The following is a 25014-nucleotide window of genomic DNA, read 5'->3' on the forward strand; positions in this document are numbered from 1 at the left end:
GTTGTAGTTTCTGTTCCTGTTTATTTAATTTACTCCACACACTCTCTGTATATCTTTATTATCTGTATTTATAGTTTTCACTAGTACTCACTATTTCAATATTATTTATGGTCACAGGTAAATATAATTTATATTATGTCTACCTACTTTTGCTTTAATAATGCAATTACATATTCAGTTTAATGCAATATTGATTCTTGTACTATGGCAACCGCACTTTACAATACCTTCATTTGACGCCACTTTACTTTCTGTTGTTTGCCTGTTTTTCTTGTGTTTACTGTTTGTTTGTTTTGCTTTTTTGCTGCAGTAACAATGTAATTTTCCCACTGTGGGATGAATAAAGTATCTAATCTAATTATTGTTGTTATTATTATGGTTGTATATATGTTATTAAACTTATTCTCAGAGTTATTGGTGTTATTATATATATATATATATATATATATATATATATATACACATATTATATACATTATACAATATATATGATATATATTATTTTCTCATGATAGTTTGATTTTGATAACATTAAGAAAGTATCACGTTGCAATTGATTTTGATAAATACACATTCAAATATTCTACTTTTTTATCATTTAATGCATTATTGAAGTATTTAATGTTTTGTGAAATGTGTCAATATTGTATTTCATAATTAGTAAAACCAAAGATTAAGTTCATTATGTTTAAATCGCTGCATTTCGCCACATCCATTAAGGTTTCTAGTCCCACATTGTATTAAATGAGTTGGGTAGTGGACGGTTGGAGACTAGGCGGAGTTAAACGTTTAACCCCGCCCCTCAATGTGTCTGCGGGTCTGCAGTCAGGGGTACATGGGCAACCTTGCATAGTGCAGTTATAGCTGGTAGAGAGCCACAAAGTGAATGCAGAACTGCAGTTCACCCTGTTACTAGTAGATGAACCACTGAAACGATTTTGGAAACATTAGTTTAAGGTACAAAAGATTTTTTGGTGTTGCTTTAATACCACACACTGTATTTACATTACAATCATTACGGACTTGGTTTTAGTGTGACGTAGACTATTTCACTTCACTCAGCAAAGTGGAGCTGTGCCTACTATTTTTGCCTGTTTCGGGGCTCTGGACATCTTAGGGACAAAGTGATGACTGAATGTTGCAACATGTTACAATACCCCCACATTTCCCCCTGTTGATCTTCCCCTAGAACACAATCAGTTGTTTACATGCAATTTAAGTACACTGACAACAACCCCTTAATCATTCATCACTTTATCAACTTTATTGAATTCTCTTTTTTTTTACCACACATACAATTGGACACAGTAACTTTAGTGACATCATCAAACAGTGATCCAGAACAACAGGGTGTTTTACCATAGAGGCAGAATCAATTAAAAAAGGATTCTACTTATATGTTAATAATACTGAAACACGACAGAGGGGAGCCACCATGTAAAAACATTTCAAATACTTTTTGAGTCAAAGTAATTGTACACCTCACTGCAATAATCCTCAAAACAATGGGACCTATGGATGGTGCTAGATAAAGTCAGAGGGGGGTGAATGAGACAAAAGTTTTTGATCTTGGCTCCAAAATGCCGCTGTTGAATTCACAGTTTAAACCAAAGGAAGTCACTGAATCCTCTTTAAAATGGGGGCTGTTTTTGGCTTTTGTGGCTAGGGCAAAGTTTCCAGTTGAAGAATAAGTCAACCAAAGCCCTGAGTGAGAAACTCTTACTTATTCCGTTGAAGCCAAACCTGAGTTAGCCCGGCTCTAACTCTGCGAAAGCCCTGAGTTTTGGCCTGCGTATCAGACCATATATCACATATGAAGGGGAATGTTTTTTCTGTCTTTTTGTGTGTGTGTGTTGTGTGTGTGCCGCCCGTGTGCTTGCTAATGCTGCATGCTGCTATAGAGTACTGACCCCACTGCTTAATTTTCCCAGCTAACATCTATGGGGCCCCACAATGTTCAATATTAAATAATCAAATAAATAAATAGTTACAAAATAAATATTCACATGAATGAACTGCGTAACATACAAATAAACAAATAAATTAATCATTTGTGAAATTAAGACTAAAAATTATTAAAGCTCCAATTATTATTATAAAATGCTATTTCATCATAAGTAGGTTAATGAAACAACATCAGAGTAGAGCTTTTTAGGACTATTTATTTATATATATGTTTCAAAATGCCCTTTTATTTCCTAATGGCATCTTTACCAATAACACTTATGTCATGTGTCTTAATGCCGCTTTTCCTGACAGTGAGTAATATATATATATATATATATATATATATATATTACTATTATATTATGTAATTTAATTGTTAATGTTGTTATATACATATATCTAACAACATTATATACTGTACATCAAACAGTACATGTATGTAAATTGAATTGTTAATGTTATTATAGTAATAAAATATTGAATAAACATTTCAAAGTAATGTGTTAAGAATTGCCTAGTTTTCCCAAAATGTTAGTTCTTTTTATTTATTTTACACAGTTTATTCACAAGCTTATTTATTTCATAATGTCTTATTAAACATTGAACACTTTGGGGTTCCATAAACACTTTCCTAGAGTTTTTAAATATAATAAACCTATCAAATATGTCCAAGTGAAATACTTGTGAAGAGCAAATGTTGTGAAGGCACTCAGGCCGCGGATCAGTTTTCGTTCATTTGCAATGAAGCAAAAATAAAAAGATCTTAGACCTGCCACTGGGGGGCAGCTTAAGTATGTTGTTGTTGTTTTAAGTATCATGGCAACCACTTTAACAAGTCCGTCTGGTGATGTCACATCCCTGATTCCCCAGAAAATTAAAAAAGCCTGGAGAACAAAAACAGACCAGAACATAAAAAGACCAAAACCCAGCTGGAAAACAGACACACTGGACGTACAGTAACACGGCACTGAGACTAGTGGCACTATGAGATGGCAGAGACGCGAATATTATACATGTGTCAAAAAAATAAATCAAGATCTTCACCAAATGTGTCATGGGCATCAGCATAATCTTCATCATTAAACAATGAATCAATGATCCCCACTCGTCCTCTTCTCCCACTCAGTCCACTGGTCTGAAAAGGGCCCGTCCTCTGAGGCTGAATCCTACTTTTTTGGCAGTGGGGGCAGCTTGAGGAAGAGAGGAAGAGGAGGAAGAGGGAGCAGGGGTGGCGAGGGTGGACGGCGGCACGGCCGGCTGGCGAGACAGGAGCTCCTTGAACACCGAGTTCATCTGACGGCTGATCATGTCCTGAGAGAGGAGGAGGAGGAAGAGGAGGAGGAGGAGGAGAAGGAAACAGCAAAGGCAAAGAATGACACGCAGGATAATGAAAGTATACTCTCAGTGACGCTGATAACACCTCCCACTGGACAAGGAACCTGTGACCAGTGACAACTGCAGAAGATGCATCATGAATGATGAGTTCAAGTTCATCCAGAAGGTGATCGATGAAATCAGGCAACTGAAGCCAAATTATTTATGTAATTTCCCATTAATGTTTTTCTTGCACAATGACAGGCATTATCATGTTGAAAATACTCCTACATCTCTGGGGAACATGAATATGTAAATCCAGTCTGGTATTTAAAATATGTTCTGGAATCAATGCATTGATCTAAAAGTATTAAAGTACTCATATTAAGCTTTTTGGCTTTTCCCTTTGCTTAATTGCGTTATGTATCTTTTTTGTGCATGTTATAGGTTTACAAAGTGAAAAAGCCCAACGTCCCCCCCCCCAAAGTGAGTTACCATCTCTAACAGAAGACACAGTTAACAAACTGCTCCAAACAGCTCTGTTGTAGTCCAGCCTCCACTTCCGTGACAAACATGCCTCACTTTGTAACACACGTTATAATGCTTGCCTAGCTGCATAATAATGAGTGGCTCGTGGCACGCCCTCATACTCTTCTCCTTATTGGCTAGTAGTTCTTCCCTAGCTACTGCGCTTATGCAACTCCCAACAAAGATGGAACAAAAGTGTGATGCCTCACTCTGTAGCTAAAACAGAGAGCGTAACAAACAGGGAGAAATGATGAGCTGCAGATGTCCTAATTGGGGTTTAATGTTATGTGCTTTCCAGCATCACAAAACTATTTTGCTATGACTGTGGCACTCATTCCAATGATCAAGCTGAGAAAAAAACATCCCATGTATTAAACCTAAGAGATTTATTGTGCTCTTGTTCTTCTTTTACTGTGAATATTAAAAATGACTCTACCGACTCCTCAAAACAATTCCTCAAACCTATTTAAAATATTTTTTCAAATGCGTTTCTCTTGCACTGCATGTTTTTGTAGCAACACATATACATGTGGTAGAGAAGGGAGATTTGTGCAGACGCAAGGTCTATTTTCTTTTCACTGAGTAAATGTTCTGTATAACACTGCTGTCAGTGGAAAACGGATGTGTGCATGAATCATTCACAGAGAAAAAGAGAAAGTCAGTACAAGAAGTGTGATTATATTTCCTTTCAAGGAGGTGTATCATAGGTGTCTTATCTCTAAGCTTTGACACCAAAACACAACAGGATGTAGTTCCAATAGTGGCATGTAGCACAGTAGCATGTTTAACCACAACAAAACTTAACTCTGAATTCAGTACAGTCATCCAGTCCATAATTCAGTCAGATTCCAATCTGCTTTTTGGAACAGAGCCTTACATGTGTCACTAGCCTCCTTTGGTATAACAAAATTACAGAGTTTGATTGACTGAATTGAAAAGTAAGTAAGGAGGCATAATTTACAGTTTCTCAGGTGTGATATATCAGCCTGAGTCCAGGATGGACTACCAACCTTGTCGACTGCTGGTCTGTCTGCCTGACCGAATGGAAGTCTGTCTGTGGTTTTGAAGCTGCCCTGTCTCACAGTGTCCAAAGTGTGTCTTCGCTCCTGAGACCTAGAAGACAAAAGGTAAAACTGGTAAGACAAAATATAGTGTCCCTTTTTACCAGGCTATCCTCCAGGTTGCAGTGGAGGAGGGTCTGGCTGGTCCACATAGCATTCAGGGATGGGAGAAAAACCGGCTCTGGTTTATATGCAATCCTTCAAACCAATCACAATGTGTGGCGCTAAGGTCTGCACAGAGCCGCTGCTAAATACTGTAGCCTCAGAAAGGAACTTGTTTTGGTGGAACGTGTACGTTTAAAAGTAGTTTTAGTTTGGCAAGAGACAACTCAGATTGTACAGACAGTCTAGCTAGCTGTCTCAATTTACCATGCATAATGTAAATAGACATATACAGTATGTCATATCCAATATATCTCCATATATTAGAGACTATATACCTCTATGTGTTTGAGTGATAAACCAAGCAGAGTCTTGTCATACGTTATACAATACATGCATACAGCCTTCATTGTGTCCAAAGTGTGTGTGTCAGTCTTACACTGGCAGGTGTCGTGTGGCTGGAGATGTTGGCTGCTTTCGATTGGGGCTACCCTCACTTCCTCTCTGTCTCCCAGGCAACGAAGCACTGTCGCTGTTCACCCGCATCCTGTCGAGACATAGACTGAAACTTTGTAACTTTATGTCGTGTGCATTCATGTGCAAGTTTGTTTGGCTGTGTGCAACAATGTTAGTATTTATGTCTGTGTGTGTGTATTTTGCTGTCTACATCTATTGTGTGTGCTCATGTGAATGCATTCTTATATTGCGGTGTGCATCCAATGACGTATGTGTGTGTGTGTGTTTGTGTGTGTGTGCGTGTGTGAATACCGAGTTGTGTTCTCCGTCTGTGGATCTTCTGCTGTCAGGTTTCCCGTGCTGCCTCCTCCTCCTCCTCCTCCTCCTCCTCCTCCTCCTCCTCCTCCTCCTGCATCCTCTCTTTTCCCTCTCTCTGATCTTTAAATACAGGATGGGAAGGTTGAGTGACAAAGTAATTGTAGGAGGGAGCAGGAGCAGAAGTGACCAGATATTTAATATACTTTCTAGACAAGGTAGAAATCTAAAGTGGGTGGACAAAATAATGAAAACTCCTTACCACACATTACATAACAATGCAACAGCGCTACAAAAACACAACTTTTGTGAAACTTGTGGTATTCAATTGTTTTGTTGAGCGTGTGTAATGTTAATTTATGTGTATGGCATATTTCCAGGCTTTGGCTTTTAGCGGTGTTAATAAATCATATTCCACCCTCTGTTTATATACCATGCACTTTGTCTGTACAACTACTGTAATCACTATGGCCAGGGTTAACTGTGGATTGGTTTAGGCCAAACACTTCACACACAAGTATAGAATACTAAACTGAGGTTGAAATACTTATTCATTATATGTGTCTAAACCAGTAGTGGTTGAAAAACCTTTTTTAATCTGTGGGACGTGCTCAAGGTGATTTGTCTTTTTTCAAGGCACCTGTCATCTGGGTCTGCTGAGGGTTGAGATGCCAAACTATTCCTTTAATATAAATTGTGCCCTGTTACCAAACTGCGCCTTGAAAATAATCCTGAAAAGTACAGCATTATTTTAGCCATCACTTCAATAATTTGTACCGTCTCAAACTGAGAAGGATGCCTCCAAGATCCATTTCAAGATCCACTTCTGTATTGGCAATGGTTCTGGATATGGCCGCAGTGGTTGGCTGAATGGTTCTGAAGTAGAAATGTCACTCACCCATCCAACATGCTGATGTACTTGTGAGGGATGAGACCCTTAACCCCTCCCGCTTCGCCTCTCCACCAATCACAGGAGGCCTTGCTGTAAACGATGAGAAGCTCTCCCTGCTTGAAGGATAGCTCTGCTGGAGATCTCGCCACGTAGTCAAACATGGCCACTGCCTCCCACTCTGTACACACATGCACGGTTACAATTAACTCGAGCACATAATTAATCTCAACTAATTCATGCATGCTTATGCATCATAATCAAATCCAAAATATCTCATTCAAAATGTAAATGTGGTTTGTGGTACATTCATGTGAAGTAGGCTATGGTAATTTAGGCTATTGTTAATCCAGACTTTGGTGTGTGTGTGTGTGTGTGTGTGTGTGTGTGTGTACTTTACTGCATGTACACACCGTCCTCACTGGGCAGTGGCTCAGTCTCTCCGTCTCCCTCCTCTGTGATTGGCTCACTGCAGACAAGCATTAAGAATGAAACTCAGTGATGCACAGTTCCTTTTTCTGTTTGTCACACAGACCAACTGTCATACCACAGGCTTCCTATTTACAATAATCACTTCTCTTATGTAATTTCACTTAATACAGTACTTCATACTGGGCCCAAGTGACCCATAAAACCTCAAAAGCAGTTATAATCCTATGTCAAATGTCAAAAATTGGATTATATAAATGTTCATGATGAAAACAGATACACTTAGCGAATTAGCCAAGAGCTGATTTGGGGGTGTTTCCATGGACACTGTTGATAGGCTGGAGGCTACAGTTCAAATTTAGTGAGCAATCAGCTTAATAATATTAAGCAGTTTTTACACAAAGAGTGTCTGTCTAATGCCTGTGGCATGGCATGGCATGAAATTCTGTTTTTGAGGATCAGCCAAGAAAAAAGGGGCTAAGGTCTACATACTTGGAACCAGACTAGAGTCGTAAACTCTAAATAACCAACAAATCTTTGGGAAGATGCAAGGCTGTTGCCCTGTGGTTTATTTAGAACAAGAAGTGCAAAAATAAGCAGAGATGATATTATGTTTAGACATGAGTAATGGAAGCCAGTTTGATCACATATTCAAGTTGGAATAATTCAACAAATCAACCAGATTTGACCAAATACGTGATTAGCCAAGCTCCAACACTGTAAAAGTATGTATCAAGCAAGTCAAAAAAACATATGTAACTAAAACAAGGGTGGCACTCATAGAGCGCAGACCTCCACTAGGGCCAATTCACATGCTCTTCAGATCCTATTTCCCAAGTTAGGAAGTCGTTCTTCCGATTCCGGTGTGTTCATAAGCTTTAAGTAATAAAGAAACAACATGAACGCTACAAAGAAGACGTGTTGTGTATTATTGCTCAGAGCATTTAAACAACATGTTGATGCTGTGGATGATTCCAAAATTTGCTGTAGAACAAACAACAAATAATATTAGGTTATAAGGTTACAATAATTAATTAGTATGGAATAGATTATATATATATATACACTGTATAGACTGTATATCTCCAACCTGGCCTGGGTACGCCTGGGAAAGTACCAGATAAGTGGATGAAGAAGGATGGATGGAGACTATATATACTGTATGTACTGTGTATACTGTATATAGTGTATATACTGTATATACTGTATATATATTGATGTTAAGTGCATTTCAGCACAATTACATCAACGCCTACTCATCTCTTACCAGTACTCTTGCTCCAGGGTCATGTGCTTCTCGTAGACGGGGCCCGGCAGTTCTGATTGGCTGGGGAAGATGATGTCATGTTGGAGGATCATGGTTTTGACAAGATCATTGACCTGTGGTTGCCTAGCAACAGCATCATCAGAATCCAAACCCCTCAAGAGGCTTGGACCGAAGCAAACTGCCAGGTTGTAGGGCAGCATCATGTTCTCATCACTGTACTGGGACACACTGGGAAAACCCCCCCACACACACACACACACAAACACACACACACACACACACACACACAACTTATTGTTTCTTATGCTAATTAAGTTTTATTACCATAGCAAATATTACATTAAAAGAGTCCCACTTGGGTATGTCGTAGCTTACTGATTGAGGAAAGCGAAAAGGTAGCGCATCACGATGAGGAGAGGCCGTGGGAAGGTGGAGACAATCGCTTTAATCTGGAGAGCTTTCTCTGTCACCCCCTCGATTTCTGATCATGACAGAAAGGAAAGGAGCACGAGGTTCAAAGGTTCAGCTATTATAACCACAAGTTGTATTTGTTGCAGTTACAGTTTCTTCATGCCTGTAGCCATTAGAAACTGTGTCAGAGGCATAAATCATTTAAAATTCTGACTTGAAGAAAGTACTACTTAAGTTTGGGGGCTAGGTTGATTTAGTATGCCACTGCATGAGTAAACAACCTGCAGGCAGGCTCATGAACTTGATTAGCTGTGCAAATTGTGACTAGTTTCTGTTTTTTTTAAATCGGGCCTACAGGAATAACAAGAACACAGGCATCAGACTGCAAACAAGAAAGTGGGATGCACCTGCAGAGAGAGTAGGAATCACACTGCCTTGCTGTATTGCAAGGGAATCAAACCCAAGTCTCCCACACCAAAGGCATGTGTCATATTCAATGTGCCTGACTGATTTCCGCCTATGCGTAAAGCTACTACTAAAGCTGCAGAAAGATCAACCAAAATTTGCAGGATTATTTGAAGGGCAAAAGGTTCTGCAATACTTGAATGAGGGGATAACCTAAATCAAGGTAGGATAAGCATTTAGAAACAAAGTGATGCATGAATAACTAAGTAGTCTATTTCCTCAATGTTCTATTTCTGGGATAGCCCCGGCAGGAAATTCCGCTAGGTGCATGTCTTTTCACCGATGTCCGTTTCCTTCTGCTTTCTTTGTGTTGGAATTTTAAACTCCGGACAACTTATGAGGACCATGGTAAATATGGTAAATGCAGGGTAAATCCAGACAGCTGGCTAGACTGGACTAGATCTGTCCAGTCTGAGGTTTCTCTCGCATGACCAAAACAACTTCTGAACGTACACATGTTCCACCAAAACAAGTTCCTTCCTGAGAGCATTTTGATTGGTTTAAAGAAAGGCCAATACATCAGAATGTGTATTTCTCCCATTCTGAAATGCTGTGTGGACTAGCCAGACCCTCCTACGCATCATGTGGAGGATGGTCAAAGCGAGACAAACATCTGTTGGCGTTTTTCCACTGCCTGCTACCTACTCGACTCGCCTCGACTCTACTCGCCTTTTTTGGTTTTCCATTACAAAAAAAGTCCTCCGGTACCTGCTAACAGGCACTTCTTTTAGTACTATCTCAGTCGAGGTCCCAAGCGAGATGAGACAATATCAAAAGGTGATGTAAAAAACCTGCAGACTACTGATTGGTTGGAGAGAATTGTCACTATTCCCTGCGTAATCATTGCTAGCGACAGACAGGGAGGTGTCCTGAAGACAACCCGGCCTTTTTAAATAGTTTAGCCAGTCTTTTTTTTTTTTTTTGCTGCCTCCAGCTTGTTTTGAAACTAATTTGTCTTCTGGTTGTGGCAACAGCTACATGCCAATAATCAAAAGCAACACACCTTCGACGTTCTGTGTGTGTGTAGCAATGGGTCACAGCAGTTTCCTGCTATGGCAACCAGCCTCCCGCTGGTCGTCACGCGTGAGGCAGTACTGATCTGCAATCGAGCCGAGTCGAGGCGAGTCGAGCAGTTACTATTAATGGAAAAACGCCACAAAAAACCAAAGTAGACATGATAACCTCCAGGATCTGAGAACAGACATAGAGGTTTAGAAGGGGGACTTACGGCCACACTCCAACAGCTGAGAGTAACTGTCGTAAGGGAAGAGAGGAGGCTCAAGGCCCCTGAAGTAAAGCTTCAACACACCGGCCACAGAGTCCAGGTCACACTCGCTGTCTGACAGCGGATCCTCTCCTACAGGGAAGGAAACACACTTGTTAGATGATGCATACACAAAAGCCTATGTACACTTTTTTCAGGCAGAAACAAGACATACAGTCAAATGCAATAGGGCTGTAGAAAAAGATGTGTTCCTCAAAATGTCTAATTGTTGGGATGTATTATTATATAATTAGAATGTGACTATTTATATTGCCAAACTGTAGGACCGTTTTGTAAAAGCAACCCGAGCTTTTGATTACAATTATCATTCTGAAAGAGCTAAGAAAGCGTGTGGAACACAACAACACTGACGCTGTGCGCTCCAATGTAAGCAGTAGGGGTTGTGTTAGCGATGACGCCAGCGCATCACCGAAACATGATTTTAGACCACTCAAAAAAGTCCTGCAAGGAGAAATGGTGAAAACTGTTAAACGCTTAACAGCCCAATTCAGTAATGCAGAGGTTACAGTTTTCACATTTATCAACAAGTATTTTAGAACATAATTAATGTGTACAGTAAAATAATTCTAGTGACAAAAAAAACGTTTAAATAAAAGAAATCTGTGGAAAAAGTGATGCAATTTCAGAAGCTTATTTACCTCGCTCAAATGCATCTCTGATGTGGTTGACCTCCCTCTGTGACCCGGGGACTCTAAATATCCCTTCATGGTGGAGGCCTGAGATACACAAACACACACACACACACACACACACACCCACATTATATTACATGCTAGATTTTATCATAGATGAACGATGTTCCACACAGGATTGCACACAGATGCACAAAGGTGTAAATCCATCTTCTCATTCTCAGTGTCCAACGTTCTCTCAGCATGGCTCATTGCTCTGATAAACCCTAGTATACCATAAAAACTGACTCACCATGAAGGTTAATGAAACGGATGCAGCTTTCAACCACCACAGGAATCTGCTGCCCAGAGCTCTGGAGAATAAAGACGAATGAAGAAGGAGTTGTGAGAGCACAGATAAAGATGCAAAGAAAGAGGATGTCAACATGAGAAATAACAGATAGAATAACAAGAAGAGAGGAAGACACAATACAAGGAAAACAGTGATTAAACAGAGGACGAGAGTTACAAAAGCTTAGGAACAACACTGTCACTTAATGTTGCTGCCAGGGCCGTAACCAGGATTGTTTTTCATGTGCCAAAGACACCAACATTGGTTTTCCCATTTTATTTATTGAGCTCCATACTCAAATCTATTAACTATTACAGTAACTACAGGAGTTCTTTGAAGGCAATCGTTCTGGAAATCAACAACTGCCTTAAATTTAAATATACTGAATCTAAAAATGAATTAAAAGAATAGTTTGACATGTTAGGGAACAGTCTTTTTTGCTCTCTTGCCAAAAGATATATTAGCAAATCAACAACACTCCCGTGTCTGACCATGACATGTAAAGCTAGAGCCAGCTACGATGGCATCGCTAGACACATTCGCAAGTTATAATAAGTCTGGAACATCCCACTCGATTTCAATTTCCGAGGGGCGTGATCAACGGCACAGACCGAAATGCCTCTGGATGCTAATTAGATAGACCTCCAACCAATCAGAGCGAAGAAACGTAACCTACAACCAATTAAAGTTACACTGACGTGTTGACGTTGAGCTCTGAGCAACAAATGCAAGATCTGCATACAGAAAGAAAAATGTCTGCCTGGTCGCAAACATTCTCAAATTACAGCTATTTTAGTGTACTGTTTACACTGTGTACACTAAAATGTGTTTGCTAAAACATTTTAGGTGAGAAATATGCAGCACAATGACAAAAACTGAATTCATATTCGATCAGCACCGCCCAATTTGACAGTTTAATCTGAGTTTTGTAAACATGGTGCGTTGCGCTGTACGCTGTGTGCCGGCTACGTTCCAGACTAGCGTGACGTTCCTCTGTCAGTCATTGTCTAAAAACCCGCCCCATGTGAGATAAACGGTTGTGATTGGTCCGCCCAGGGCGAGATGTATCTGCCAGAGTAAATAAAACATGAGCTCACAGATTTGTTTGGTGACCAAGCTAAGAAACAGCAGCTGAATTGATAAAATTGTTTAATCCAATTGGAGTATACAATTAATAGACAATTATTTTAATCATACATTATATAAAAAGACGGGTTATGGTTTTACATGGAGGTACTTTCATTGAACAAAAAGTTTTTACTTTTTGAAAGAGGCTAGCTGTTTCCCACGCTTACAATCTTTGTGCCAAGCTAAAATAACTGGCTTATTTATCATCCAGACACGAGAGCAGTACCAGCCTTCTTATCTTCTTCTTCTTATAGTGTTGAGTAAAAAATGCAAAGAAGCATGGTATTTCCACAAATGACAAACTATTCATTGAAGTGTTTAAACTTCCCCGTGTTGCTACTGTAAACCCAACATTCCCAAAAACATAATCCAGGAACATGACCTCGGCGGTACGGCCCTGGTCACTGCGGGGGAAAGCCCACCGGCATTCATGCAACAGAAGCAGTCCCAGACGGGGTTTGGTACCTGTGTCCGAGACATTCTCCTTCTTCTTCTGCACCAAGCCAAGCACAGCAGAGAGGAGACAGAGAAAATGCACAGATTAGAAATGGCAGAGTTAGAAATAAGGGGAAATAAAGACTTAAGCAGTGGGAAGAGGCGCACATAAGCACACACACACACACACACACACACAAACACTCTCAAAAGAGTAGCCAAGAGAGGAGGCAACAAAGAGGCCAGTGCATTTTAATCCCTTTCACGAGAGAGGAGGAGATAAAAAGGGGGGGAATGGATTGAAAGGAGAGAAAGCCAGCGATAGACTATAAGCATCGCCATACACATGAAGGCAGGAGTAAGTACACTGAGGGGATGAACTGTCAGTGTGTGCATGTGCCGCTAAAAGCCCCCACCAATTCTTTTGCTTCAGTGTGACAGGATTTTCTAAATCGTTCCCTTTGGAGGGTTGAACAGCGGTGCAGTGCAGTGCAGCAAGCAAATAAAAACGAGGTCATAAAAGGGAAATATTTCAAAGAGATGTTGTTTCTTATTTGCGTGTGTGTGTGTGTGTGTTTGTGTGAGTGTTACCTGTATGTAGGAGATTATGTCTGTGGTGAAGAGTGTGTGGCAGAATTGGGAAACAGGTCTCGACTTCCGAACACGCAGTGACCGAGCACAATGCATTCTGGGAAATATAATAATAAAATGTATGATGCCATTTTACATGTGGGTATTAATACTCAAGGTCTAATGCTATTTTCTAATTGTTATTATCAGCTACAATGCACTTCACATTCCCCACTGTCAAAAATCTGCTTTTTAGACATAATTGAAAATTGCCCAAAAGGCCATTTTGGTTGAAATTTGGTCAACCCTTTCCTCTTTCCTTGTCCTCTCTGCTCTCTCCTTGTCTCTACGCCTCTCTCAGTCATACTCTTTTTATTCTTAGCTGTGTAATTACACTGTTTACCTGGAAGGGTCACTGTCGACAGCCTCCGCTGGAAGAAAGAGACAGAAAACAAGTGAAAGAGTGAGGTGGGGTTTAGGGATTATTAAAGGAGATCTCCCCTGATTTTACACATCAACGTCTGTTTACAGGAGATGGGGAGTACTACTGCATATGTCAAAAAAAAGTTCAATAAACCTTTTGTGGCTACAGAGGGAGTCTCATAAATGTCCTCCTCTTGAGTCAGTGTTGGTTAAGTTTGAAGACTATTTTGACAAGTTTAAAAACAGAAATGTCTTTTTGGGTTCAGGCACAAATTGTTAGACCCGTGAAGACCTCAACTTTTTAGTCTGCCTCTCATCTTTGGTTGAGGCTCGAGGCTACATTAGCCTTTACATGCATGACACACCTGAACCTCCGATCCATCTGTCAGCAGTTGAGTTCCATTGTGGGGAAAGTAGGTGCCGGGTGCAAAGCGGAACAAACATAAAACACTACACTCAAATAAGCTGTGCGATGTGGGTGTTTTATAGTGGAGTATATAGGAAATAAAATTAACAGCGAAGAAATCTAAGATAAGCACTATTTCCATGATAGAGAACAGTTTCCTGCCTCATAATAATTATTTGTATCTCCGCCGGGGACAACATGTATCCTCCCTTGAAAGGCATCATCTACTTCGCCAATATCCTAGACCATAAAGCACAACAATTATATACTTAAAATAGAGGAACTTTAAAATGAGCAGAGTGTTGTAACGTGAACAGGGGCCAAAATAGTCAGGAGGCGAAATAGTCGAGTTGAGTCAGAAAAAGTGATCGTTCACCGGCCGATAACAGTCTAGTATAGGCACCAAAACGCCTCGTTAAATTTAGGAAAAAAATCTGATTTGGATTAAAACACTCCCGAGGATTGAACGCTGATTTCATTCGTGCATGTTTTGTTTTTAATCAAACCCCCCCATTTGGGCTTTCTTCACAAATTGCACCCGGATAGTTGTACCTTTCTGTATGGCATCTTGTAGAAGGTCATGTTTGGCTTGAAGTTTGACGTTCAGAGAACTGCTGATGAGGAAGTCCTTCACTTTCTAAGACAAACAAAAGTTGAAAGATATTACACTTTACCCTAACTGTTGTAGCACAGTCTCGGAAACTCTGTTGGGATTCTAAAAACAAATTTATTAAAGCTCTAATGTGAAAGAAAAGCCAAAAAAAATCAAAAAATAAATCATCATTAAATCAAACTATGGATTTAGAATTTCATACAAAATGATTTTTATTCAAGTGTTGTGCCAACGCATTTAAACAACTGAATCCTTCCACTGAAATGTTATTTACTCTTTACAAGAACATTTACAATGAATAATATCACATTTCATCTACTGTCATTTGCTGGTTTTATTTTTTGACTTGCTTTTAATATGTCTGTTTTTATGTGTTGATTGTTTTACTTCACTTGTTTTTAATATGCCTGATGTGCTGGATCTATCATAAAGTCTCTTTGAGTTCAATGAAAATTGCTATGTATATGTAAATTAAATGTATTATCATTATTATTATAAAATTGATCTCCCAAATCCAATACAACAACACTAAGATATCAGTACTACTAGCGAAGTTACTGAGTGATCAGTTATGACACCTTAAAGGGTAAATTAAGGAATATGTAATCAAAAATAGAGCCCGATGATTGGCCAATACCAAGTTTTGCTTAAAAGGACATTCCAACAGCAACATGTGCACCACTAGCAAACGGCAACTCACTGTAAAATAGTAGGTCTCTGTCTCCTGCTGATTTGCTCGACGCTTGGCAATTGCAAGTTTTTGGGCAGTGTTTCCTCCAGGGGGCTCATTTGATAGGCTGCTGAGCACGTCGGGGGAGGGGTTACAGTCGCTGTCACACATATTGTCCAGCAGGGCTGTGAGTGTTGCTTTAAGCGTTTTACTGACCTGGGAAGGTGGAAAAAATGTTTATTGGTTAATTCATGTATATTTCCGAGATATTGTGTTAAAGGGATTTTTCTTATTTATGGTTCATCGTGTAAAGTTGCACATTGTCGCTAAGTGACAGAGTGAGTGAGTGACAGACACATGGGCACAGGCAGACGGACAGATCATTAAAGAAACAGGCAGTGAGAATGGTTAGCTGACCTCCTCTGTTTCCAAGGTGACGGCAGCAAGCCGAGACTGAAGCTGCTGGAACCTGGTCTCCAGCTCGTACCTCACCTGGCTCTCCGCACTCACCTCACACACCTGAAATGCGCAAACAAAATTTATTACAACACTACAAGGGACCATCACGTTCAAACCACTGGGATGTTGTTTGGAGATAGATGGGAGGGGATTTTTCCTAAAATTTGTGATGCTTTCATTTTAGGTCGACTTAGGTCACGGGAGCATGTCACAGTCAGCCATTGTAATCAAGAACCTGTTCTTAATGACTTGCCTGAAAAAAATAAAGTGAAATGAAAAGAAGTAGCTGATGTAAATTTAACAGGGTTAAACAAGTGCACTCATTCCAATGTATTGTTCCCCCACTGGCCCTGAATAAAGCCCCAGCCTGCTCAGTAATTCCAGTTCTTCACCTGGTCTCCCTCATGTGGATGGTAGTTAAATTTGAAAGGAAGGCAGAAAGCAGCATCGTGTTGCTGTAGCAACGCATCTCTGTCTCCACCCTGGTCCAGGGACGTCACGGCAGCCTCCAGCTGCTTGAGACCGGTCTCCTCTGTCTTCTGGATGCGCCACCTACTAGCCATGTAGCACTTCATCACCCTCTCCACGGACAGATGGAAGCCCAGGTCACAGCACTGCCAAGAGTTAAAAAAATAAAGAATGTGGTGACTTGGTAGGCTTTAAAAAAAATAAATGCATAGGGAATTCAACAGAAATATTGTGATTTCCCACAATCCCATCCCCATCCCCATCAACATCACCCCCACCCATCCATCCTACTTTGTTCCAGAGTGATCATGTAATCATGCAGACACACACATACCTACACACATATACAGACACACACACAAACACACACACACACACACACACACACACAAACTTTGACAGTTTAATCTGAGTTTTGTAAATATGGTGCGGTGCGCAGTGTGCCGGTTAAGTTCGAGACTAGCATGACGTTCCTCTGTCAGTCATTGCCTAAAACCTGCCCCATGTGAGATAAACGGTTCTGATTGGTCCGCCCAGGTCCGTTAATGTTTTGTCTTCTGTCTTGCAATAAAAAGAAGAAGAAAATAAAGAAAGAAATCCTATTATTCCAATTATTCTACCCGTACTATCTCAGCTTTTCTTTAAATAACAACAGGAAAGAGTGGCACCGAAAAGTAAATCTAAAGCAGTCAATGATCTCAGTCACATAATCACACACAGACAGTCACGCAACACAAATTGCATGTTGCTTACGTCGATGAGAGTGCTGATGTCCTGCAGGTAGTACTTGTTCATGGCTGCGTTGGCTGCTGCTAGATTCAGCAGGTAGTCATTACGAGCCTTGGTACACTTCAGCTGGTTCTCCTGTACTCTGCCATGCCTCTGTGCGTGTCATAAGAGCACACAACCATATGTTAATAAAAAGTCCTCTACAGGAGATAGATGCATTTTACAAAATTTTAAGTATATACACTTGAACAGACTTGTTGAAAAAACTGTTCAATACCTCTTGTGGCTCTCACATACACACACACACTTCCAGCACCGAAAAACACACTCACTTTTTCCATTAGTCTCTCCATCTTCTTGACGGAGCTCCGTCTCTGCCCTCCTGATTGGCCGAGGCCGAGCTCAGCTGACTTTCCGGTTTGTCTCTCCTCCAACCGTTCGGCTTCCTTCAGTTTCCCCTCAGCTATCAGACAGTCTGTGTGGTACTGGTTATATGTCTTCATAGCCTTTTTTAGCACACACGAAGCTCCACATTAGTCAGTGCGTACTAATACACCATTTTACATCATTACACACACACACACACACACACACACACACAAACACACACACACACACATGCAAAGACAGCAAAATGCTCACCGTCTGCATTTCGGTGGTGACCTTTAGCAACTCATCCTGCATCTGGATGCCAACTTCTTTGCTCTGCAATTTACAAAAGAAGATTCCTTGTCAAAAACATTTAACACTTGCCAAATTGATGTAATAATTACTTTAAAGCAATAATTTGACATTTTGGGATATGCACTTCTACACTTTCTTGCAGAGAGTTTAATGAGACCTTTAACTATGTATTGGGTAAATGTGCCTTCCTTCATGTCAATTCTGTCTGCTAGCAAACAATAAATAGACGCCTAACAGCAGCTGTGTAGTGGGATGCAGCCTTTAAGAAGACAAAAGTGGATACAAGCAATAAGACACAAGGCATCACCAGGTTACGTGTGCAGCCACAGCAAGCATCAAAAATCCAAATGTCGGTTTTAGGCTAACTATTTGTCTGTAAGTTAAGTTAAAGCCTTTTGACAGTATGAAACATGAGTTATAGTGGAATGTTTGCAAGGGCCTTAGCTTTCTTACACATAGCTAACATTAGCTTACTAACAGCTAACTTGTCCTCTCTGGTAGCATATGCCTAATCCTCTAACATGCTTAAATGTAATGTAAAGACTCCCTTTTAAAAAACAATTTTAAATTTCAGTTTTATTTTCACATCACCACACAAGTGAGTGTTGGAGGTTCAGCTAGGTGTATTTTTATACATTTTGGACAAAGCCAGACAAGCTGTTTGCCCCTGTTACCAGTCTTTAAGCTAAGCTAAGCTAATTGCTTGCTAGCTCTAACTTCAAATCTAGGGTACAAGTAATATAAATCTTCTACTGTACAGTACATCTACTGTAGCTCTAGGCAAGAAAGTGAACAGTCACACAACGTTGAATTGTTCCTTAAATTATAATTGAAATTACTGACAATGAATTAATTATCACATAAATAACACTACATGATATTAATAATAATGCAGCTCTCAGGTGAACAACAATTTTTCATAGCAACATTTTTCAAGCATCCTAATTTAGCCATTAGCACTCCTGTTGTTATCTTTTACAATTTTCATCAAACTACTTTGATGGTAACATTTAATACAGTGTTAACAGGGATTTTAGAAAAGCTTAAAGGGTCTCGCTGTGCTTGGCACTGGCCCTAACTACACCTTTTAGCTGCTCTGAAATGACTGTAGTGGCTTAATTACAATTCCGCTCACTTTTCAACTATGAGAAGGTGCAGAAAGTGTGTCTGACAACCAGTAATTTTAACAAGAAGAGCGTATGTGCTTTGACAAATTAATGAGATTGCAGATGCCAATGCAGTACCAAGACAGATAACAAACACGTACCGGGGGATTTTTAAGAAGACTGTGCCCAGTATGCATCAATACAGCTTATTTGAGGGTTGTGCTATATTACACAAATAGTGCATACATTTATGAAGATGGCATTGAGTCTTTGGCTTATTTTTATTTTTTTACAGGAGATAGAGCTGACAGAGTGGAGTGGTTTGAGTTGTTTATAAGTGTAATTTGTTATTAGGGTAGTAATCAGTTTGTTCCGCTCTGCTCCAACACAGTCTATAAGAAATTCCTGAAATTAAGTGAAATCATCCCTACTTTATATAAAAACACAAGACTTGGAAATGACTGTTAAGGACTTATTTCAGAAAAAGAATTGTCCTACAACCTTACTGTAATGGTTGGTAATTATAATTTAGTTTTTTCCTGAAATAGATCTTGAACACAGCAACACTGCCATACAAAGCTATACAGCTATGCATTTGTACATACAGGTCACAGTTTAAGGTTGATTTCAACCTGAAAAATATCCTTTGAGATAGATAATGTAATACTTAAAACTGCATCTAGCAGTTTTACCACGTTTCCAAATCTCAGCATTGCATATGATCAGTAAAATGTTATAATATCAGTTAAATAATATATCAGTTATATTATAATAATATAACAATAAGCCCCTGGAGGGCTTTTAGGCAATTTTCATTCTCTCTTTCCTTGGAAATTATGTACTGTGTCTTTTTAATGTTTTGTGTGTAAATAGTGAAACGAAACAATAGCTGCGAGGAATGATAGGAGGATGATCTCCAAGGTATTGTGTTGTCTTCTTCACTGTTTCATGTTACCAGATGTACCAATGATAATCCCAGACTGCAACAGAATATATACCGTTTATTAGTCCAACAGCATGTCTTTACAGCAGCCTGGCTAACACCCGAGATCCTCTATACTAGTGCATTTCAAACAGCGCCAATGAGACAAGACCGTACACACTACCTGTCTCCTAGAGGGGCGTGGCCTCGTTTGAAAGTGTAATGAACATTGTGTGGATGGATGAAAAGTTGTATTTGTATAATTTATTTATCATTTATTTCACTAATGTTAGATATTTACAAAGCTAAATTAGTTTTGTCTAGGCGTTCACATTGGTTGATGTTAGCTCATCTGTGGTGCCAGATCTTGCAAAAGTTTGGTCCTGAGACAGAAATGTGACTGTCTGGAAAATGCCATGGAATGTCCCTTGTGAGAAATGGGTCTAATATTTACTTTGGTGACTGTGGGGAGAAAGGATCGATCTCATGATCTGTATTCACGTTCACTTCTCCCATTAATCAATACACTCAGGACCTATTCTCCTAAAGAGGTTTGGCAGTGGCAGAGACAACTTGACACAGATAAAGGAAACTAGTCTGAGTTGGGGCATCCCGGTTTTAAACCGTCAAGAACACAGATTAGGAATGATTCTTTCGCCCCATAAAGTAAATATTGGACCCATTTTTCAGAAGCCACATACCTCCTAAACGTTTGAACACTAAAATGGAATCATCAGAGACTTGTTTCTGTCTCAGGACCAAAGTTTCGAGAGATCTGGCAACATAAATAAGCTAACGTCAGCTAACCTTCGTGAATGCCCTTAACAAAACGTATCTATGTGATGCTAAATATATCTTTAAGCTTTGTAAAAAACATAAACAGTATACATAACATAATAAAGGGGAGAGAGATGGGGAAGATGTGCAGGAAATTGTCACAGGTCAGATTTGAACCCTGGATCTCTGCGTAGAGGCATAATCCTCGATGTGTACGTGTGCCTGCTCTCCCCACTGAGCAACCCAGCCACTCTAACGTTACATTCTAACTTTTCCTAGATCCACAAGACGCCCACTACGCCTCAAACAAGGCCACGCCCATTTAGGAGACAGGAAGTGCGTACCATTTCATCCCATTGGTGCAGCTTGAAGTCGCTAGCATAGAGGATCTTTGGTAATGAATGAATGAATGTTTACTTTATTAATTCCGCAAGAGAAAATCACAATCTTTTCACTATGTTGTTATTACACGCATTACACACAGGCCTGAATTACACGCACATGCTCAGTACCTTTACATGCACTAATGGAGAGATGTCAGAGTGGGGGGGCTGCCCATGGAAAAGCGCCTCGAGCATTAGGGGGTTTGGTGCCATGTTCAAGAGCACCTTGGCAGTGCCCAGGAGGTGAACTGGCACCTCTCCAGCTACCAGTCCACCACCAATGCTAACAATGGAAGCTAAAGTTACCCACAATCCATCTAGTGTATCTTAACTACAGGATCCAGTAGCCCAAAATACACAACATGTCTAGTGTGTCTGTTTTTGCGTCCATGAGCCCTAAGATCAAAGACCCACTCACCCGTTTGTGCAGACGGTGTGTATCTTCCGTACTGTGGGCCAACCCCTGTGTGAGTGTGTTGCAGCATGTGTCACCCAGCGCTGCGTGTTCCCGGCTCTCCAGACGAGTCTGAGTCAGCAAAACAGACCAGACTTGACACACTGACTGACCCCACTGCTCCTTCCTGGAGAAAAACGAAAACAAAACACCACAGCCGAATGAAACACTGAAGAATCACCTAAGAAATGGAAAAGACACATTGTGCACTCCCATACTGGACTGGACACTCCCATACTGGAAACACACTTACTTCTTAGTCTTGTGGGTGAATCGCTCTGTGAGTTTGTCGAGGGCACGTGCGTATTCAGCCTCGATGTCGCCTCGGCGCCGGAGAAACTCTGAGAGGTCTGAGAGCTGCTGCTGTTTCACCTCCACCTGAGAGTCTAAAATCTTTATCTGGTCTGTCAGCTGGGCCCGCAGGTCTGACACACAGACAGACAGAGCCGGACGGACAGAGAAAGGGATGCATGGAGAGAACACAGAGAGTGACATGAGAACACATGAAAACACATGGGTGAACACACGTGTCACACACATTTACTCAATCTCCACTAAACTCCACTTAACTGTGATCATCAATTGGTGCATTATAAATCTACAACACTGCATCCAGAGCGTATTCTTCTCCAATGGTTTAGGACAAATGAAATCATAGTTAGTAGGCTACTTTTGTACCTAAATGCCACTTTGTGGTACTTGCACTTTATTCAACTACGTTTTATGTAACAGCCATAGTTACAGATTAACAACACAAAAACACACACGTGATAATCCTTTAAAATACAATCTATGTGATGTCTATGAGGTGAGCAGTTCCCCCAAAGAAGGATTTCTCAATCACAATACAGTATTGTTGAATACACACAGCTCACTTGTCATAACCCATGTAGACGCATACACTTTTGTGTTTCTAACATAAGGCTACTGTATGTATTACACACACAAACACACACACACACACACACACACACACACACACACATACACACACACACTTGTATGCATGAAAAAGGCTAACACAAACATTCTCTCAAATAACCCCCGTCTTTGCTTTGCTCTCTCACCTCTCTCTTTTTCTCTTTCCCTCTTTCTCCTCTTTTCTTACCTGTTCTCATCTCTCTTTCTTTTCCTCCTTACGCATCCCCCCACCTGCCCACAGCTCCGCCCACTCCTTCTTTCCCCTCCTTACTCTTTTTCTCCGTCTCTATGTGAGTAGACCGCCCGGGGCTGACTGGATGTGAGGAGACAGCATCGCTAATACTGCCTATAAATATACCCTTGTAGTACAGTACAGAGAGCCGCCCAGCCACGGCATGCACCATACAAAACACAATGCTGTCGTCATGTGAAAAATTGTGCATTGTGAACATTGGCTATGCTCATGTTTTTACCTTGATTGAAGGAAGCTATGCTCTCCTGTTGGCTTTTAGAGACTCAAGCTTAAAACAGTGGTGGTTCTGTGACGTGTTTCTGAGTACATACGTGCATGCAAACTTCATGCACAAGAACGTAAGAAAGAATCTATGGCTGGATGAAACTGCACACAATCATGCATGAATGCACATGTTCTATCGTGTGCACATGTGCTAGATCAGTGTAATAAAGACAGACGTACACAGGGACAAGCACATGACACACACACATGCAGAGGGACTTACCTTTCATCTGCGACTCATACTCGGCCAGACTCCCCTTCTCCCTCCTAAGCTTTACATGTGATGTCATCATCTTTGACCCCTCGACTCTTGTCTGTCACTGAGACCTTCCTTCCTCAACCCGGGGCCTTCTTGTAGCCTTTCAGTCTCTCCCTCGTGAAACCTTACAACCTCGGTGCTTGCTCCGGCTCTGTAGTCTGTGACCTTTCACCCCTGACCCCTTGGCCTTGCTGGTCTACAGCTGCGTGTGGAGCAACCGCATCAGTGTGGATCGGCTGCGCTCTGCAGGGATGTCAGTTGGGTCGATGTGTTCATGGAATCCCGAAGGTTTTTGATATGAATGCAGATCCATTGGGTGAAGCGGCCTGAGCAGCAGACAGAGGGGAGACAGAGGATAGAGGAAGAGAGCACGGTAAGAGACAAAGTGGATGACAAGGAGACAACAGGGGGGCAAGACAGGGAGAATTATTGAGACCAGAATGTGAAAATGAGGCCAGGGCGACAAGACCGAAAGGGACAGTGACACCAGAGAAGGCAGATTTAATAGGAATGGCAAAGTGTCGAATGGACAGTAAGAGGGCAAAAGTGACGGGGATGTGAGGAAGGAAGGAGGAAGGATGAACATGGGGGATGGGAAGATGAGAGGTGATGAGTAACATGGACATTCAAGGCCTTGAGGTTCGGGGAATGGCGATGTCAATAAGGGTAATACACAAGCAAATGCCTCCAATTATTTTTGTTTCATTTACACATTCCATATTACACACATTTCCATAATGACCCAACGAGACAGGTTGAGAATCTTCATCTTCCTTTCTACATAACATCCAACGATCAGTTCTCCATCAAATGTAGAGTTATTTTTTGGGATGACAATTTACATTTCATGGATTTCTTCTGTGTCACTTTCTATATATACAAATAGACTTAGAAATGTCCTGCTGTCTAAACTATGTGGTTTTGGAAAAGAAAACATAACTCTTAGTGTTATTTTTACTGTAAACATGGCAATTATTTCTGTTTCTCCACATGTATTTATTTTTATTAAATTTTTATGAACTTTTTGCACACTGACACTTAAAATGTATTTTTGACTTTGTACGTCTACTTGGTTTACCACACCCTCACATTGAGTTTGAAATATTTGTTGAACATAATTAGTTTTTATGTTCTGTGAAACAAACTAAAACTAACCTGAACTAAACTACCAAGCTTAACGTTAGTTACACACGTTAGAGAGAAACTCCAGCAATTTCAAACATCAAAGTTGGGTAAATTTCAACTTTTAGCACCACAATCTGCATATTTCCCTGGGCTTTGTATATAAACAGACAGAGACGGAAGAGAAGAGGAAGAAGAATAAAGACTGCAGAGAAATAGGAGGAAGAACCAGAGTTTCGGGGTTCAGTCAGAGGCTGAGCTGAACACAAAGACTTTATTCCGGAACTGAGGGCACCTGAAATATCTCCTCCCTCTTCCCAACTGCATTGGGTCTTTAAATAGAAAACACGCATGACAAACTTTGGGAATACAGTTAAAAGACATAGCTATTTACCATGCAGCAAGGTTTTATTGAAAAGATGCATTGAGATGCCTTATGGGAACTGTAGGACTAAGCAGCCAGTGGACAAAGCTCAGTTAAGCCTAAACTACTCTACGCACCAAAGACACAGTGATGAAAGTACATGCATTCATCA

General features: G+C 40.5%; 1 protein-coding gene across 7 annotated transcripts in view; it reads right to left on the reverse strand.

Moving 5' to 3' along the window:
- Positions 1–2618: 2618 nt before the first annotated feature.
- arhgap4b (Rho GTPase activating protein 4b) overlaps positions 2619–25014 on the reverse strand; it is a 28443-nt gene continuing 6047 nt past the window's right edge. The window contains exons 2-25 of one of the 7 annotated variants that reach the window (XM_034875915.1): positions 23321–23682; positions 21913–22084; positions 21624–21786; positions 17976–18038; positions 17666–17839; positions 17358–17486; positions 16529–16750; positions 16095–16196; positions 15708–15893; positions 14947–15031; positions 13969–13996; positions 13587–13683; positions 11394–11454; positions 11108–11185; positions 10413–10541; positions 8684–8789; positions 8309–8536; positions 7026–7081; positions 6622–6793; positions 5823–5846; positions 5721–5786; positions 5392–5499; positions 4800–4902; positions 2619–3258 (exon numbers count right to left, since the gene is read on the reverse strand). In XM_034875915.1, coding sequence (XP_034731806.1) covers positions 3070–3258; positions 4800–4902; positions 5392–5499; positions 5721–5786; positions 5823–5846; positions 6622–6793; positions 7026–7081; positions 8309–8536; positions 8684–8789; positions 10413–10541; positions 11108–11185; positions 11394–11454; positions 13587–13683; positions 13969–13996; positions 14947–15031; positions 15708–15893; positions 16095–16196; positions 16529–16750; positions 17358–17486; positions 17666–17839; positions 17976–18038; positions 21624–21786; positions 21913–22084; positions 23321–23390 — 2811 coding nt within the window. In that variant the 5' untranslated portion in view covers positions 23391–23682 and the 3' untranslated portion in view covers positions 2619–3069. Of the gene's footprint in view, positions 3259–4799; positions 4903–5391; positions 5500–5720; positions 5847–6621; positions 6794–7025; positions 7082–8308; positions 8537–8683; positions 8790–10412; positions 10542–11107; positions 11186–11393; positions 11455–13025; positions 13054–13586; positions 13684–13968; positions 13997–14946; positions 15032–15707; positions 15894–16094; positions 16197–16528; positions 16751–17357; positions 17487–17665; positions 17840–17975; positions 18039–21623; positions 21787–21912; positions 22085–23320; positions 23683–25014 lie in introns of all 7 variants that reach the window. The other 6 variants (XM_034875914.1, XM_034875916.1, XM_034875919.1 and 3 more) reach the window with 6 other exon arrangements.

This window comes from Etheostoma cragini, chromosome 7 (assembly GCF_013103735.1).
Source record: "Etheostoma cragini isolate CJK2018 chromosome 7, CSU_Ecrag_1.0, whole genome shotgun sequence".
NCBI lineage: Eukaryota > Metazoa > Chordata > Actinopteri > Perciformes > Percidae > Etheostoma > Etheostoma cragini.